Source organism: Schistocerca nitens, chromosome 3 (assembly GCF_023898315.1).
Source record: "Schistocerca nitens isolate TAMUIC-IGC-003100 chromosome 3, iqSchNite1.1, whole genome shotgun sequence".
Lineage (NCBI taxonomy): Eukaryota > Metazoa > Arthropoda > Insecta > Orthoptera > Acrididae > Schistocerca > Schistocerca nitens.
The window spans coordinates 917,746,365-917,761,153 of NC_064616.1; the positions used below are offsets into that span (position 1 = coordinate 917,746,365).

General features: G+C 38.2%; 1 protein-coding gene across 1 annotated transcript in view; it reads right to left on the reverse strand.

The window, feature by feature from the left end:
• Positions 1–213: 213 nt before the first annotated feature.
• LOC126248977 (protein-serine O-palmitoleoyltransferase porcupine) overlaps positions 214–14,789 on the reverse strand; it is a 131,669-nt gene continuing 117,093 nt past the window's right edge. The window contains exons 7-8 of the mRNA XM_049950533.1: positions 10,911–11,128; positions 214–1,043 (exon numbers count right to left, since the gene is read on the reverse strand). Coding sequence (XP_049806490.1) covers positions 610–1,043; positions 10,911–11,128 — 652 coding nt within the window. The 3' untranslated portion in view covers positions 214–609. The remainder of the gene's footprint in view (positions 1,044–10,910; positions 11,129–14,789) is intronic.

Consider the following 14,789-nt stretch of genomic DNA (forward strand, 5'->3'; position numbering starts at 1 on the left):
ATATAGATTACTTTTGTACAGTTACAGCTTACACATGGTGGGTGATTGTTTACTCCTATTTTTATGTTATATTTGTGTACTTCTGATGCAAGTAACACTGACCCATTCAATTTAAAATATACATAAAATGGATGGAATCATGTTGAGCAGCCCAATTGCTATGGTTTACCACATCACTTTATTGTATTTTGCACATAAATAAAGGATAACAAAATAAATCCAGAAGTTTTTCAAGTAGTTGGCTGTTGTCAAACAGCTTTGTTCACTCTAAACAATTACTAAAGATCTATGCACAATGTCAATTTTTAAACTAAAACTTATTTTCTTTTAATAATACTTTTTTGTGAACTCAAGACATTGCAAAAGTTTCCACCAGAAATAAGTTTGTAGCTGTGGACACACTGTCAAATCATGTCTACAATTTCTTACAGACACACTAATTTATACATTGTAAAGGGCAGCATGATGGCTGGAATCTTACCTGTACTGATATTTGATTTGCATTTCACTCTGCTATTTGCTGCAAAGGCAGAATATCTGGCATGTCATGAAAAACTAAGGGAAGGATGTGTGTCGAGTGTTGGTGCTTGGAAAAGAAAGTATTCATATTTAAATAAGAAGATAAAAAATATATGTTCCCAGTGCAAACCAGTGACTGGCATAATTCAACACTGACCATTTTGCCAATGTGTGTGAGTAATTATAACCTTCATCTTGAAGTTTATCTGACATGTCAAACATTACTCCCAAATATGACAAATGAAATGCAGCAATTGCACCAAAGCATATGTTAATCAATATAACTGAAAGTCTCTTTTCTTTGTAGCGATGTGCACAATCTTTCCTACATGGACGCACTAAAATACAGGCACCAAACACCGTAGCCAATTTCTGTCGCAACACGTATTCAGCATATGTATATGCTCCCAATGACAGTAGAACAGCTGCCAACTGAAAATTCAAGCCATGTAGCAAGGAACTTACAGCATATGTTGACAGAATAGCAGCAAAGCTTCCCATAGGTTTCGTGGTACGGAACACATCTGCAAAAAGAAAATGTCAGATGAAATTTTAACCTTATGTACAGCAAGAAATAAATGACTCCTAATTTATATTGTGAATCCAACATTATTTCCAAGCATTTTTTCCATATTGTATGTTTTCACATACATCTATTAAACTGACAAGTAAAACTGAATACCAGGGTCTGCAATTTCCAGTTACTTTCTGGTGCAATTAATGAGTTAATTTATGACAATCTAAAATATAGTTATATAGAGTTACCTATGGGAACAAATGATTTACAAATGAGCATTAGTATGTTTACTTATACAGAAAAATCTTTTATTTACACAAAAATCAAAGGTTAACATCTGTTTAATTACACATGGTCACTTACGAACAATTACATCATCCAAGTGTCAGCCATTCTTTTTAATACTATTTTTAACACTTCGCCAGAAGTTACTCCTAACTAGGGCCAACAGGTGTTGGTCAGTCAAACCCATCTCCTCTTTAGTGACAGCATTTGACCCAATTAAATTTTTTTTAATCACAGACACACTCTTTTAAATCCCCTCCCCCTACCCCCCCCCCCCCCCTCCCCAAAGAAGAAAGTCTGAGCATCTTGCTGGCCATGGCATGTCACCAAAGTGAGAAACGAGGTGTCCCAGGAAAGTATTCCTCACAACTGACATGGATGCATTTGCAGTATGCAGTGTTGCAGCATTCTATTCAAAATAAACATTCCTTGTGTTTATCTGCCATATCCACAATTCTGATAGAAAGAACTAATACATGTAGTAACATTTGGAGCTCACTGTGACTTTTACGCCACTGGCACAACACACAATCACATGTTGTTGGGAGTAGAGAGGTCTTTCATGAACTATGTAAGGCTGTTGAGGGGCCCAAAAACAACTTGTAAGTGAAAATGTGGCTCACTGCTCATAAAAAAATACTGCATTTGAGTCACCTTCAAAGATCACTTACATACACACAGCAAAGAAGACTCCCTATTGTAAGTCTGCATCTTTGATCTGCTGAATGACCAGCATTCTATATAAATGGAATTTTAAACCCAAACACAACATTTTTCTTGCAAACTCTTGGCTCATCTGTAGACAGTGTGGATGTTACCATGCAGATTGACTCAGGTACCTGATGATTGCCTCCCTCACACCTGTGATGTTTTTAGGTGTCCTTACTTTTTTTATCAGAACCAAGTAGCTTATTCTTAAGAATGTTTCCCATTGTTCTGAAAGCTGTAAGTGACTGTAGGATTGTATTCCATCTTTCAGCTGTGTGAATAAAATGGTGATGAAATAGCCATTGTGTTGAATCAACAGCCCCTGCACTTAGGACAAAGGTAACATATGTGAACACGTGATTCCCTATCATCTACTGTTCAATTGCTACTAAAATGGTGACCAGGCCTGAAATGAATGATCTACGTTCCCCCTCCTTTCCACCACCTACTGCGGTGTGCTAGCCTGCTTAAGAATGTTCATTTCTCATATGTTACCTTGAGTAACTTAAGATTCTTTGTACTTCTGTTGCTTCTTTTAGTGAAACCATTATAGAATGAGTAGGTGAAATACTGGTCATTTAGATCATCTTTGAAAGGCCTCTGTAGTTTGAAACAATGAAGAGTGTGTAGCTGAGAAAAACTATATGTGCAGGGGAGGACATTATTACAATAATGGAATTTCACACGTAGAAATGAAACAAACAAAAAAGGCAAGATTGTTATGGTTTAATGGCTTATAAATATTAATGTCAGAAGAAACAGTGAGAGACAAGGTAGAATGAGGTTGGGGGAAAATTGGTTCTGGCATTGTTTTAGGAACCATCCTAGCATTTATTTAAGTAATTTATAAAAAGTGAAAAACTTAAAGCAGGTTGGTATAACGGGGATTTGAGCGTGCTCATTCCCAATACAAGTTCAGTCTCAATCACTCAGCATGAAAATGAAACAAAGATTAACACAGATCACCATTCACCTTTACAATGATAAGTAAATGTGACTGGTAGTTGCTCAGCACAGCACAATTAATCTCTGGTCCATGGGCCTCTGATAATCACCAGTTTCTATAAATCGCCAGCTAGCACTTCCTACAACCCATCTAACTTAGGCCTCAAGCTTGCTTGTTTTCTCTCCCTACTGTCTTTGTCCCTGACTATTTGTTTTCTGTACCTATTCTATCCCTAACTTTTGCTACTGTTTTCTGTCCCTGTTATATCCCTATCTTTTGCTAGTTTCAGATTTATCCAAGTTCTTGCTTTTATCATGTTTCACCCCTTTTCCTTAAATGGCCAATAGTTTTTCAGCCATCTTCCTGTCACCTTCTCTACTCTCCCCTCCCCCTCCTCCAACTTTGTTCTATTTATTGTGTGCAGACTACTTGTGCCTCACGTGCTTCTGGGAGCTGTATTTCCATCAACTTAACTGATTTTCCCTCCACTTAGTTGGTCTATGCAACATTCCAGCATCTTCTCCACCTACACCATGTCGTCTTTTCTCCGCCTCCATAGCTGAGTTGTCAGTGTGGCAGAATACCATGCGAGCAGATCGGGTTTGATTCCTGGCTGGGTTGGAGATTTTCTCTGCTCGGGGACTGGATGTTGTGTTGTCTTCATCGACATGCAAAGTGGCGTCAACTGAAAAGACTTGCACCAGGTGACCTGTCTACCATACGGGGGGCCCTCACCACATGACATTTCATGCACAATTTAGCCTGCTAACTGCAGTTACATTGCAACTATCTTTCTGCTCAAAAGATGAGTTGGAGTCTGAGGGATTACTGAACAGCTGCTTCATCTTTGTGATCTGTCCTCTTAATAAAAATGGCCAAATGGTAATTTACAAGCCCAGATCGAGTGGAAGATAAAGGTGCACGGCAAAGGAGAAGGTGATGTTGGAATGTGATACAAATTCAGAGAAAACTATTTTCTCCTATAAGGAACAGTGATTAATGCACTTCTTTTTATTTTACACACAATCACAGGATGTGATTACTGATTTGTACCACAATACAATACAAGAGTGTAATTTTTTGAGAAAATGACAGACAGAATGTGCGGTTTTTCCTGCTTATATCAAGTAGCAGCCTGTGAAGATGACATGGAAAAGGAAATTTTGGTCGACCACTGAAGTGGTGTAAATGTGACCAGTGAGGATGAAGAAAGTGAACTTGCCTGTGAAAAAATCAAAAGCAAAATATATGACATCACAAGTCTAGAATGCATAGAAGATGGACCACTGAGTTGATAGGAAGGTACAGGATGGTTTTTGCAAAAAGACTTTGAGTAACACAGGGCTCAACATATTGAATAAAAATACACCCTCATAAACCAGAATTTAGGCAGCCTTATCTAATACCACAGGTCATAAAAGAAGTTGTAGAAAAGGACCCACAGAAAATGCTGGCAATAGGAGTGATAAAAAGAGCTCTGAGTCACTACAATAGCCTGTTAGTCATAGTGGCAAAGAATGACAATGTGAGGCTTGTTTTGGGCACCTGTTAAGCCAACAAAGTGTTTGGACCAAAAAGGGGTTACCCAGAGAATATAGAAGAGCTTAAAAAAATTCAAGGGAGTAAAAATCTTTAAAAGTTGTGATTTAATGTCAGGATGCCATCAAGTCCAATTAGACCTGGAATTCTGACAATATACAGCATTTTTAAATGAAGGACGATGTTATCAGTGCAGAATGAAGCTAGACTCAGTACTAGGGGAAGAATTGTTAAACAAAATTATGATGTAAGTGGACAATGTTTCGATAGCCAACAAAACTTGGGAGGAACACATGAAGACATTGGAAGAGAGATTCAAAAGATGGGCAATTGCAAGTGCAAGAGTTAATTTTCAAAAATCTGAGTTTTTGGAGGCAGGAGATACCATTCCTGTGATATATTGTGGGGCTATAGGGGATTAGACCTGACCCAGACAAGGTGATGGCAATAAGAGATTTTCTGATACCAAAAAACATGAAAAAATTAATGAGTGGTCCCTGGGATTTCTATCATCACTTCACTGATGAAAAACCTTGAAATAGTGAGGCACTACATAGACTGTTAAAGAAAAACAATGAGTGGTGTTGGCAGCAGAATGTACAACAGATTTTGGAAAAGCAAAAAAAGAATTTGGGTGACAGACAAACACTGTCTCATCCAGATATGATGAGAACGTTCTACCTAGGTTGTGTGTCAGAGTCCAACTGTACCAAAAGGAAAAATAAGCTGGAAAGGAGGAGACAGAAACAGTGGTTATTGGCAGTCATGTGTTACATGCCCACAAGCAAAAATACTCCTTAATTGAAAAGGACACACTGGTAGTAGTGTTTGATTTCACTAAGTTTAGGTATTACCTTTCTGGGTGAAAGTTGATTGAGGTGACAGATCATAAGCGCCTGTCATTTATGCTAATGAGGAAGTTAAGGCATTGTAGATTGACAAGGTGGATGCTTCCTCTTCAAGAGTTTCATTTTGATGTACAATACATGACAGAAGAGCAACAGATGGTGCCAGATGTACTGTCATGTTTGCCATTAGGCCTCAAACATCAACAGCCATAGCTTTAGGATCAGCTGAAATTAGAGAACAGTACCAGGAAAGGATAATGTGGACACTCAAACATGCTAGAGAATCCGATAACATTGAATACCAGTAGGAAATAATTAAAGACACAGTGGAGACATCTGTAAATTAAATGCTAGGAAATGAAGTACGGCATGTGAGATTTCCATGGTTTGATGCTGAATGCAAAATGGTTACAGAAGAAAATACCAAGGCAAATAAGAGGACACTACAATAACAGTGTACAGGCAGGATGGTAGGACACTATAAAGAAAAATGGATGATTGAAAAGAGAACCCACCAAAGAAGATATAGTGGATGAAAGCAAATACTGAATAAATGGAGCTTCTGAGGAATAAGGAAGAGCTAAGGAAATTCTATGGAGAAGTAAATCGAGCACAGAAACCCTTCAATGGTACAAGTAGTCTGATAAAAGGTGAAGCAGGAAAAATTTTAAGTGAGGAGAAAGGCATGTGTGAAAGGTAGTGTCAACACTTTGAAAAACTCCTCACCCCAGAATAACAACATCAAGAAACCAAACAGAAGTACACACAGAAAATGACTGGCAGCATAAATCCAACAAACCTACAAGAAATAACAGCTGCCATGAAGAAACTGAAAAGGAACAAGGTGAAAAAGAACAAGGTAGCAGAAACAGACTGTATCCCAGAAGAACTGCTTAAGCAAGGAGGCAATGAACTGGAACGGATCTTCCTACAGATGACTACTTTAGTATGGTCAGAGGAGAAAATACCACAGCAATGGAGAGAAGGGATAATATGCCCCATATAAAAGAAGGGAGATCAGTTTGAATGTGATAACTATAGGTGAATCACAGTATTTAACTTGGGGTATAAAGTATTCTCCAACATAATATTCAACCATCTCCTCCCACTCATTCAGGGAGGCATGGGGTTAAATCAACATTAATTTCTTCCAGGAAAGTCAACTGCAGATCAAATCTATACTCTAAGGTGAATCCTAGAGAAAATTATTAAATTTGGAATTGGCATGCCTCACTTCTTTATAGACTTTAAAGCTTCCTATGACAGTATAGATAGAGAGCAATTACACCATGCCCTGGCTGAAATTAAGAATCCCTAGAAAATTAGTAAGGTTTGTGATAACGACAATGAGTGAGACATGAAGTAGCATAAGAATGGGAAGTACGTTGTCTGATACATTAAACATCAAAAATGGGGTATGGCAAGGAGATGCACTAGCCTGCCTCCTTTTCAACGCTGCCCTGGAGAAGGTAGTGAGGGAAGCAAACCCGTTTTCAGAAAGGCAACAAAATTCCACAAATCAGAGCATATACTTGCTAATATGGATGACTTAGATATAGTGGCAAGAACCCAAAAGGCAATGGAAGAGACATTCACCACACTTGAACAGGCTAGAAGGAACATGGGGTTAAACATTAACCAGCAGAAATCAAAATAAATGGCTGCCAGAAAGGCATGAAAGGAGAACATGCAAGCCTAAATAACAGTGGGAAACTATACCTTTGAGAGAGCTGAGCTGGGTTCAACATTCACCTCCTCAAATTGCACTTCCCACGAAATCAGAGACTGCTTGTAGCCAATAGAGCTTATTTTACTCTAACACCACTCATCATCATCATCATCATCATCATCATCATCATCAAGGCTCCTGATCTGCACCACCAACTTACTCATCTACTAGACACTTTTCAATACCTGCACTCACATATGCCTCCGAAAGCTGGAACCTAATAGCAAAAAGACATGGAAAACCTGAGGGCATTAAAAAAATTAAAATTAAAAAAAATAATAATTTCTTTGAAGAATTATTAGTTGAATTTTTGAAAGAGGAATATGGAGGAAAAGCTACAATCATCAGTTGTACAACATTTATAAAGACCCACCTATCAGAAGAGCAGTGAAATCATCCAGATTCAAGTGGCCTGGGCATGTAGCACGTATGTATGATGCAGAAGTAGCCAAAATGGTACTACAAGGAAATATAGGAGGACAAAGAGGGCACGATCAAATAAAAATCAGATGGGGGTTGGGAGTCATTGATGATCTCTGTAAAATGGGTTATAGAACTAAGAGCTCTAGCAATGGACCGAGATAAATAGTGGAAAATGGTTGAAAACACCAAGGCTCACAATGAGCTATAAAGCCGAAGAAGAAGAAGAAATAGTTTATCCTATGGATTGTGCTTCCAAATATATACACATCCTTCCATTTGCATGAAAGTAACTGAGAGTTTAATAAATTTTTCTCTTCTAGCAAACTGAATAACTTTAAATGTATATTGTGCTAGTCATTGTTGCCCTCAGAATGTAAATCATTTCCAGCATTGTAATACTAGATATGACTGCCTGTAATGCACAAGACTGAAGCCTTTGCTTTCATACTAGACACATTTTTTATTTAAGTGCTTGTCTAGTGCGAAAACTTGAGGGAAAATTAATAATGGCAGATATTGTGAAAATATTGATAAATGTGTTTGTTTCTATGTACTTTCCTTTCAGATTTAAATTTAATACTTCCATAATTTGAATGAACTCAAGAAAAGATACAATTTTACTACTTTTAGTATTGCATCATTATACTTAATAAATCTTGCTATAGATAATATTGTTGTAAAATTTCACATAGTATGCATGGATGAACATAATGTGTGTGTATTAAAAAACTGTTAACAAGATTTCTTTCTTTGGAGTTATGAGGGTGCTATTGCCATTTACTGTCTTTCAGTTCATGGTAATTTGTTATTTAGATCTTTAGGGATAGATTTTCTACATTCTCTCTTTTTCAAAATTTTGGGGGGTCTTTTTTCAGAAATGGAGGGTGATTTTTTCTTTATTTCCAAAAATTCTTGCTTCTCGTGGATTTTGAAAACATCTAGTTGGGGGACATGAGGATACAGATATCAATCCCATCCCTGGCTAACCGCATCTATCCTTATGCACCTTTGCTCCAGCAAGGTAGCGTCGCTGACAGGGAAGACCCATCATGCGGTCGGGGTGATTTTGGCACCTGTAGATCTTTAGGCGGAAGAGTGAGCCACTCTGGTTTGAGAAGCCATGCAAAAGGGATCATGTACAACAAGTCTTTTTAATGTCATGGGAAAATAATTTGCAGAAATGATTGTATTTCATTACCCAGGAAATGACATTTAATTCAATTGCAAACGTTAAGTACCTACCAGCAATGGCCAACTCAAACCAAGTGGTGTTTAGTGAATGACTGTGGTTGTAGAACTAGTGAAAACCGACACATAGGGACATCTTACTTGTGACTAAAGTATAATAAATTGAGTATTTATTAAATCTGTGTTAACATCATTTAACTCTATCATTTTAATGCTAGTCTCTTGGCGGGGATTATGAACAGAGGTATAGGAGAGATAGATAGGAAACATGTCAGTAGGTTCACGGTCAAGAACATTCATGATCTGGCATGTGTACCTTGGGTGTAAGTTTGCCTTTCTATGCTGTCAAGAGCCAAAAAGTCCGACGCCTATGAATTTTAATTAAAAAGGAGGAACAGCTTAAAAGATTCAGCTCACAAAACATTCATATATCCAATCACATATGAAAATTTGAGATGAAATAACTTTAATATTATGATGTTCATGTAATTTCTGTTACACTATGTCCCCTGTTTTCATATCACTCCTACAAAGATTAGCTATAGTACTACTCAGATGATGTAACAGAATTCCCCTTGTTTGTAACATACAAGCAAATTATAATTTATTTTCTGGGGTAAGTTTTTTTTAAGCCTGCACCAGCAGCTTCACAGTACCTGTCTTCTTACATTCAAATTTAGGAAATGGCTTGTTGGAGGTGTCAAGTGAAAGCGTTATAACGGGACCTGGAAACAGAGTTTTGATCAGAACACAGTGAAGTCAGAAGCAACAGTCAGCGACCCACGTGCTAAGTGGACCAACAGCTCTTACGCATCACAGCCTTCCGCATGACGAAATGAGGTAGCAAGTCACCAGGAAGTACTACAGCTCGACTCACTGGCTGTTACAACAGCTGGTCACTGCCTCTATTCCAGGTAATCCACCGTGAAACACAAATCCTGCCACCACCACAAAGTCAGTGGGGAGCAACAGCATTTAAGCTTGTCCAAACCAGCCTGTCAGCACTCTACATCTGGGCAGTTAAGGCACATTGAACCTGTGCTGCTCACACTATGCTGATGATGCAGCCACATCTACTGCCCCTGGGATAGGAACAGCTACCTACCATCTACACATCTGGACACCATGGCAGCTCTGCACTTTTGACACTGTGGCAGGAGTACGACATGGGGATCCACCACTCCTCCCTGGCCTTATGGGACATCAACAGAAGACCTCTACACACTGATACTTCGGCATGACGTGCCCAGAAGTTCGCGTAGCAACCCCTGCTGGCCACACCTTTGCTGACTGGTGAATCCAACAATTTGGCAATGCAGCAGCAACAGCAGCAGCAGCAGCAACAGCAGCAGCAGCAGGGTGTGCAATTAGCAGCTGGGAAATGCCGTGGCATTCACCTTGCCCACCACCTTTACTCGCAGTTCCAAGCCAATGTTTGTAAATGAGCTGCAATAAAGAAGTTCTTGTAACTTTGACCAGACCTTTTTTGGCTGCAAACCTCATATTTCTTCAGCAGAGAATCTCAGCCCACAACTAGCTATGCTGGAAATTTCACTGTAACCTACAGTGCAGGAGCCAACCACTGTTATAGAGGGAAAGCAGCCTAAGTGATGAAACTGATGTCATTTAGACATTACATACCAAGATATATTAATCCTAAAAGTGGTTACTGATGCTGTATATATATATACCATGTTAAATATTGCAAAATAGGAGATTTATTTTCCAACAGGATGTACACACTCGAGTGGGGGTATGTCTTTCACAATCAACAGATTTCTCTCAAAAATGTGTATATGTGAAAAGCCAGTAACTTTTTTTGTTGCTACCACTATAAAAAAATCTGCTGTTTGTGCCTTCAGCAAACAGAAAAATGATACAGGAAATGTACTGTTCTTACAAGAGGAGAGGCTGCAATACATGAAAAAAAAAAGTTTTATTTTTTTCACAACTTCAAAGTGTAACGTATAACGTGAAGGAAATATAACCTTAAAATTAAAGGAAGATAGAAAACAATGTTTGATATAATGTGTATGAATTCTTTTATTATTTACAATACCTGAAACATACGGTTATAATGTAGGGCCCAGTTATTTTGAACAGGAAAACCACAAAATAACATCAATCTTACAAAATGGAGATTGGTAAGTTAGTAATTTTTTGTGTATTACACAGCTATATAAATGTACAGAAGAATAAAATACTCACAATTTTTCAGCCAATTGTGCATAGGAATGTTCCAGTACACGACGACTTGAACTAATGACCGAGGTACTTCAATAAACTGCGGTCTAGCTACTGGGAGGCTAAACAGTGGATCAGTTCGTTGGCCAAATCCACATAGAATAGCTGATGCTTCTGACAAGAAAGAAACAAAGTAATGACTCGACCTGAATGAGAGAGCATCACGATAAGCTGTCCACCACCTGCAACACACACAAAATTTAATCAGTATTTGGAATGTATTTTATATTACTCTAAATGTGTTTACTACTTTGAGAAAAATGCCATGGTTTCCAAAGCAGTGACTGTTGTGGGAACCTATGCAGACACACAACATTCTAGAAGGCAGAACATCCATATACCATGCTATGAGCAATCCCATTAGCTGCTGAGCATGCAACACCACAGCCTCTTCAAATATTTCTACCATTTCATTTCTAACTATTCAATAATGACGACTTAAGTTTTGAACTCTGACTTTAGTTTTATGAACATTATTCACTTTCATGCTCACTCTTGGATTCTGTCAAGTTGCTTATGCAGCAAAAACAACTAAACACTACATTCATTCACTGTTCATGGTAAATGCAGGAATTTGGTAGTTCCTACTTCTGTGTATTCTTATCAGTTTGATGGTGATAATCTATTGATCAATATACACAATTATTAACATGATATTTACTGAAAAGTGGACCATGTACATCTTTGTCCGTCTTAATAATATTAATACAGATGCTACCACTGGTGATCACTTACTTCAGAAGTAAATAAACATACAGCAATTCTTAAAGTATTCTAAATGACTATCACTACTGTTGTCCACCTGCTACACAAAAATGGAGAAAGATCAATCCCCTCATTTCAGTGATCTAAAAACATTCTTTGAGGTATTACGAACAAGAGTGGAGGGTTAACTAAAATCCTGCATAGGAGAGTATTGAGATGGATTCTGGAAGTCAGAAACAAATACTGAATGTCAAAAATACTCTCACAAATAAAAATTTAAGAACTGCACCTCATATAGCAACCTTTGTAGAGTTCCAGAACTGCTATGATTTGGTAGACAGTTATTTCCTCTCCCAGAAACTAACTGAACTGAGCCTAGAAAATGAGACCTTGAACCTTGTGAAAGGAAAACTTACCAAAATGATGCCCAAAGTAGAATTCGGATGAGAACTGACACAGAACTTCAAAATCAGAGGATATGTTAGACAACAAGCTAGCCTATTCCCAGGTTTCTTCAAAAGCCTGCTGAAGAAAATTATTTGTGAATTACAGGTGACTGAAGATAGAGAACTGATAACAAAAGGCCAAGTTAGTAGTCAGTTCCTCAGCCTTTGTGTATGGTATCACAATCTGAGCATCCAGTGTACAAGAAGCTACCTACCAACTCTCCTCCATCAAGAAACTAGCAACTAAAGTTAGGATGAAATTCTCATCAACAAGACAGAATTCATGAACATCAGAGACACATTCAACACAATCCTATTCACAATATATATGAAGGACATCCAGTAATTAAAGAGAAAAATTGATATAGAAATGAAATAGTTTGTAGTAGTAGTTTTCTACTTTCATAACTTTAGGTTAGCATCACTGGCATCAGTTGAGAACAGCTGACAGATAAAAATTGTTTTATTTATGACCTCAATATTTTAATAATGGCATGTTCACTTGAAGTCTGCACATTAGTTGAGAACCATTCAGTGATCTGATTTTTTGCTTCCCGCAGGTAAAAAACTGGCTAAAAACTTTTCTCAAATGATTTTAAAGTATGGCGAAAGTTGTATAAACTGTGGAAAATTTTATAAGTGAGTGGAACAGGTGAAAAATGGTTCAACCTCAGTGACTGATGAACTGTGCCCTGGCTGGCCGGTTGAAGTGTCAACTCCTTCGTTTGAAATCCACACTGATGACATTATTCATAAAGACTGATGTGTTACAGTTGAACATATAGCAAAAACAATTGCAGTAAGTGTTGGCACAGTTTATAATGTTATCAGTAACAAGCTCAATAACAGCAAAACAAGTGCAATGCAGATGCCAAAAGAGTTAACACAACAACACAAGGAAACAAGACTCAAAGTGTGTACAGACTTGAAAGAATGCCATGAAACGTAAGTTGATCATTTTCTAAACAGAATATGAATGTGTCATGAAACTTGGATTTACCATTTTGGAACCAGATGCCAAAAGACAAAGCATGAAAAGGAAGCATACAAGGTCATCCTGCCAAAAGAAATTCAGAATGCAGGCATCAGCAGGAAAGTGATGTTGACCATATTTTGGGATGCACAAAGGTGTTTTCTTTTGTGATTATTTGGGAGACCAGCATACGATATACAGTACCTACTACTCAGACATGCTGATGGAGAAATAAAACCAGCAATGAGAGAATTAATGTAATTTCAGGAGACTAATTCTTCCAAATACCTTGGAGAGCCAATAACATGAAAAACCAGTGAGGGTCTAGCCATGATCAGTAGGTGTGGTCTTCAGTCTGAAGACTGGTTTGATGCAGCTTTCCATGCTACTCTATCCTGTGTGAGCCTCTTCATCTCCGAATAACTGCTGCAACCTACATCTTTCTCAATCTGCTTACTGTATTCATATCTTGGTCTCCCTGTATAATATTTAACCCCCACACTTCCTTAAATACTAAACTGGTCATACCTTGATGTCTCAGAATGTGTCCCATAAATCGATCCCATCTTTTGGTAAAGTTGTGCCACAAATCTCTTTTCTCCCCAATTATATTCAGTACTTCATCATTAGTTACATGACTGACCCATGTAATCTTGAGCAGTCTTCTGTAGCACTAGATTTCAAAAACTTCTATTCTCTTTTTATCTAATCTGTTTACTGTCCATGTTTCACTTCAATACATGGTTACACTCCACACAAATACCTTCAGAAAAAAACTTCCTAATACTTGTATCTATATTTGATGTTAACACATCTCTCTTCTTCAGGAATGCTTTTCCTGCCATTGCCAGTCTACATTTTACTTCCTTTCTACTTTGGCCATCATCAGTTATTTTGCTGTGCAAATAACAAAACTCATTTACTACTTTAAGTGTATTTTCTTTTTTTTCTGTTTTTGTTTTGGGATCCAAAAACAGCGGAGGTAATACACGCCCATGTCAGACCCTGAGAACACTAATACAAAAAGGGAGATAAAAATGACTACATGTTAAGCTCAATCGATGGGAGGAAAGAGAGCTAAGAAAAAGGACTTCATCTTGGAGAAAGGCCAATAAAATATGTCACAGAGACAATGGAGGTTCTGGACGAAAGATTAAACATCCTTCACAATATTGCTACGATGGATAAAGAGTAATGGCTGACAACTCAGACAACATACAGACACCTGTATGTAAGTGGTTAAAGAAAAAGAGCATTCGGTAAGGAAATGGCGAATTGTCAAAGGTTGATGACAATGAGCACAAAGTGATGGAGGATCACCACTTAACAAATGGCAATGGCTAAAATGAAAGTGACCAAAACGCAACAAGCTAAAATGGTCTCCTGGGAACAAGAGGGCCGAGAGGACATCAGGCAAGTTGCTGGGAGAGCTTGTTCCCATGAAGGGAAGACCAGTGGTGATGCTGAAGTGACACCATCTGCTGACAGATGGCAATATGGAGATTATCAGAAGGAATGGAAGAACTGGCAGGCCAATGTAGGTGTGGTGCAGCCTTTGCAGCAGCCTCATTTCCCACCAGACCATGACCAGGAACTCGCATAAACATCACAGAGGCTCCATCACGAGTGGCAGTTTTCCTGGACCTGTTGCACTAAGGAATGGACTGGAATGGACTGTGTACAGCACACAGACACTCTGAAGGGCCCAGAGAGTTGGGA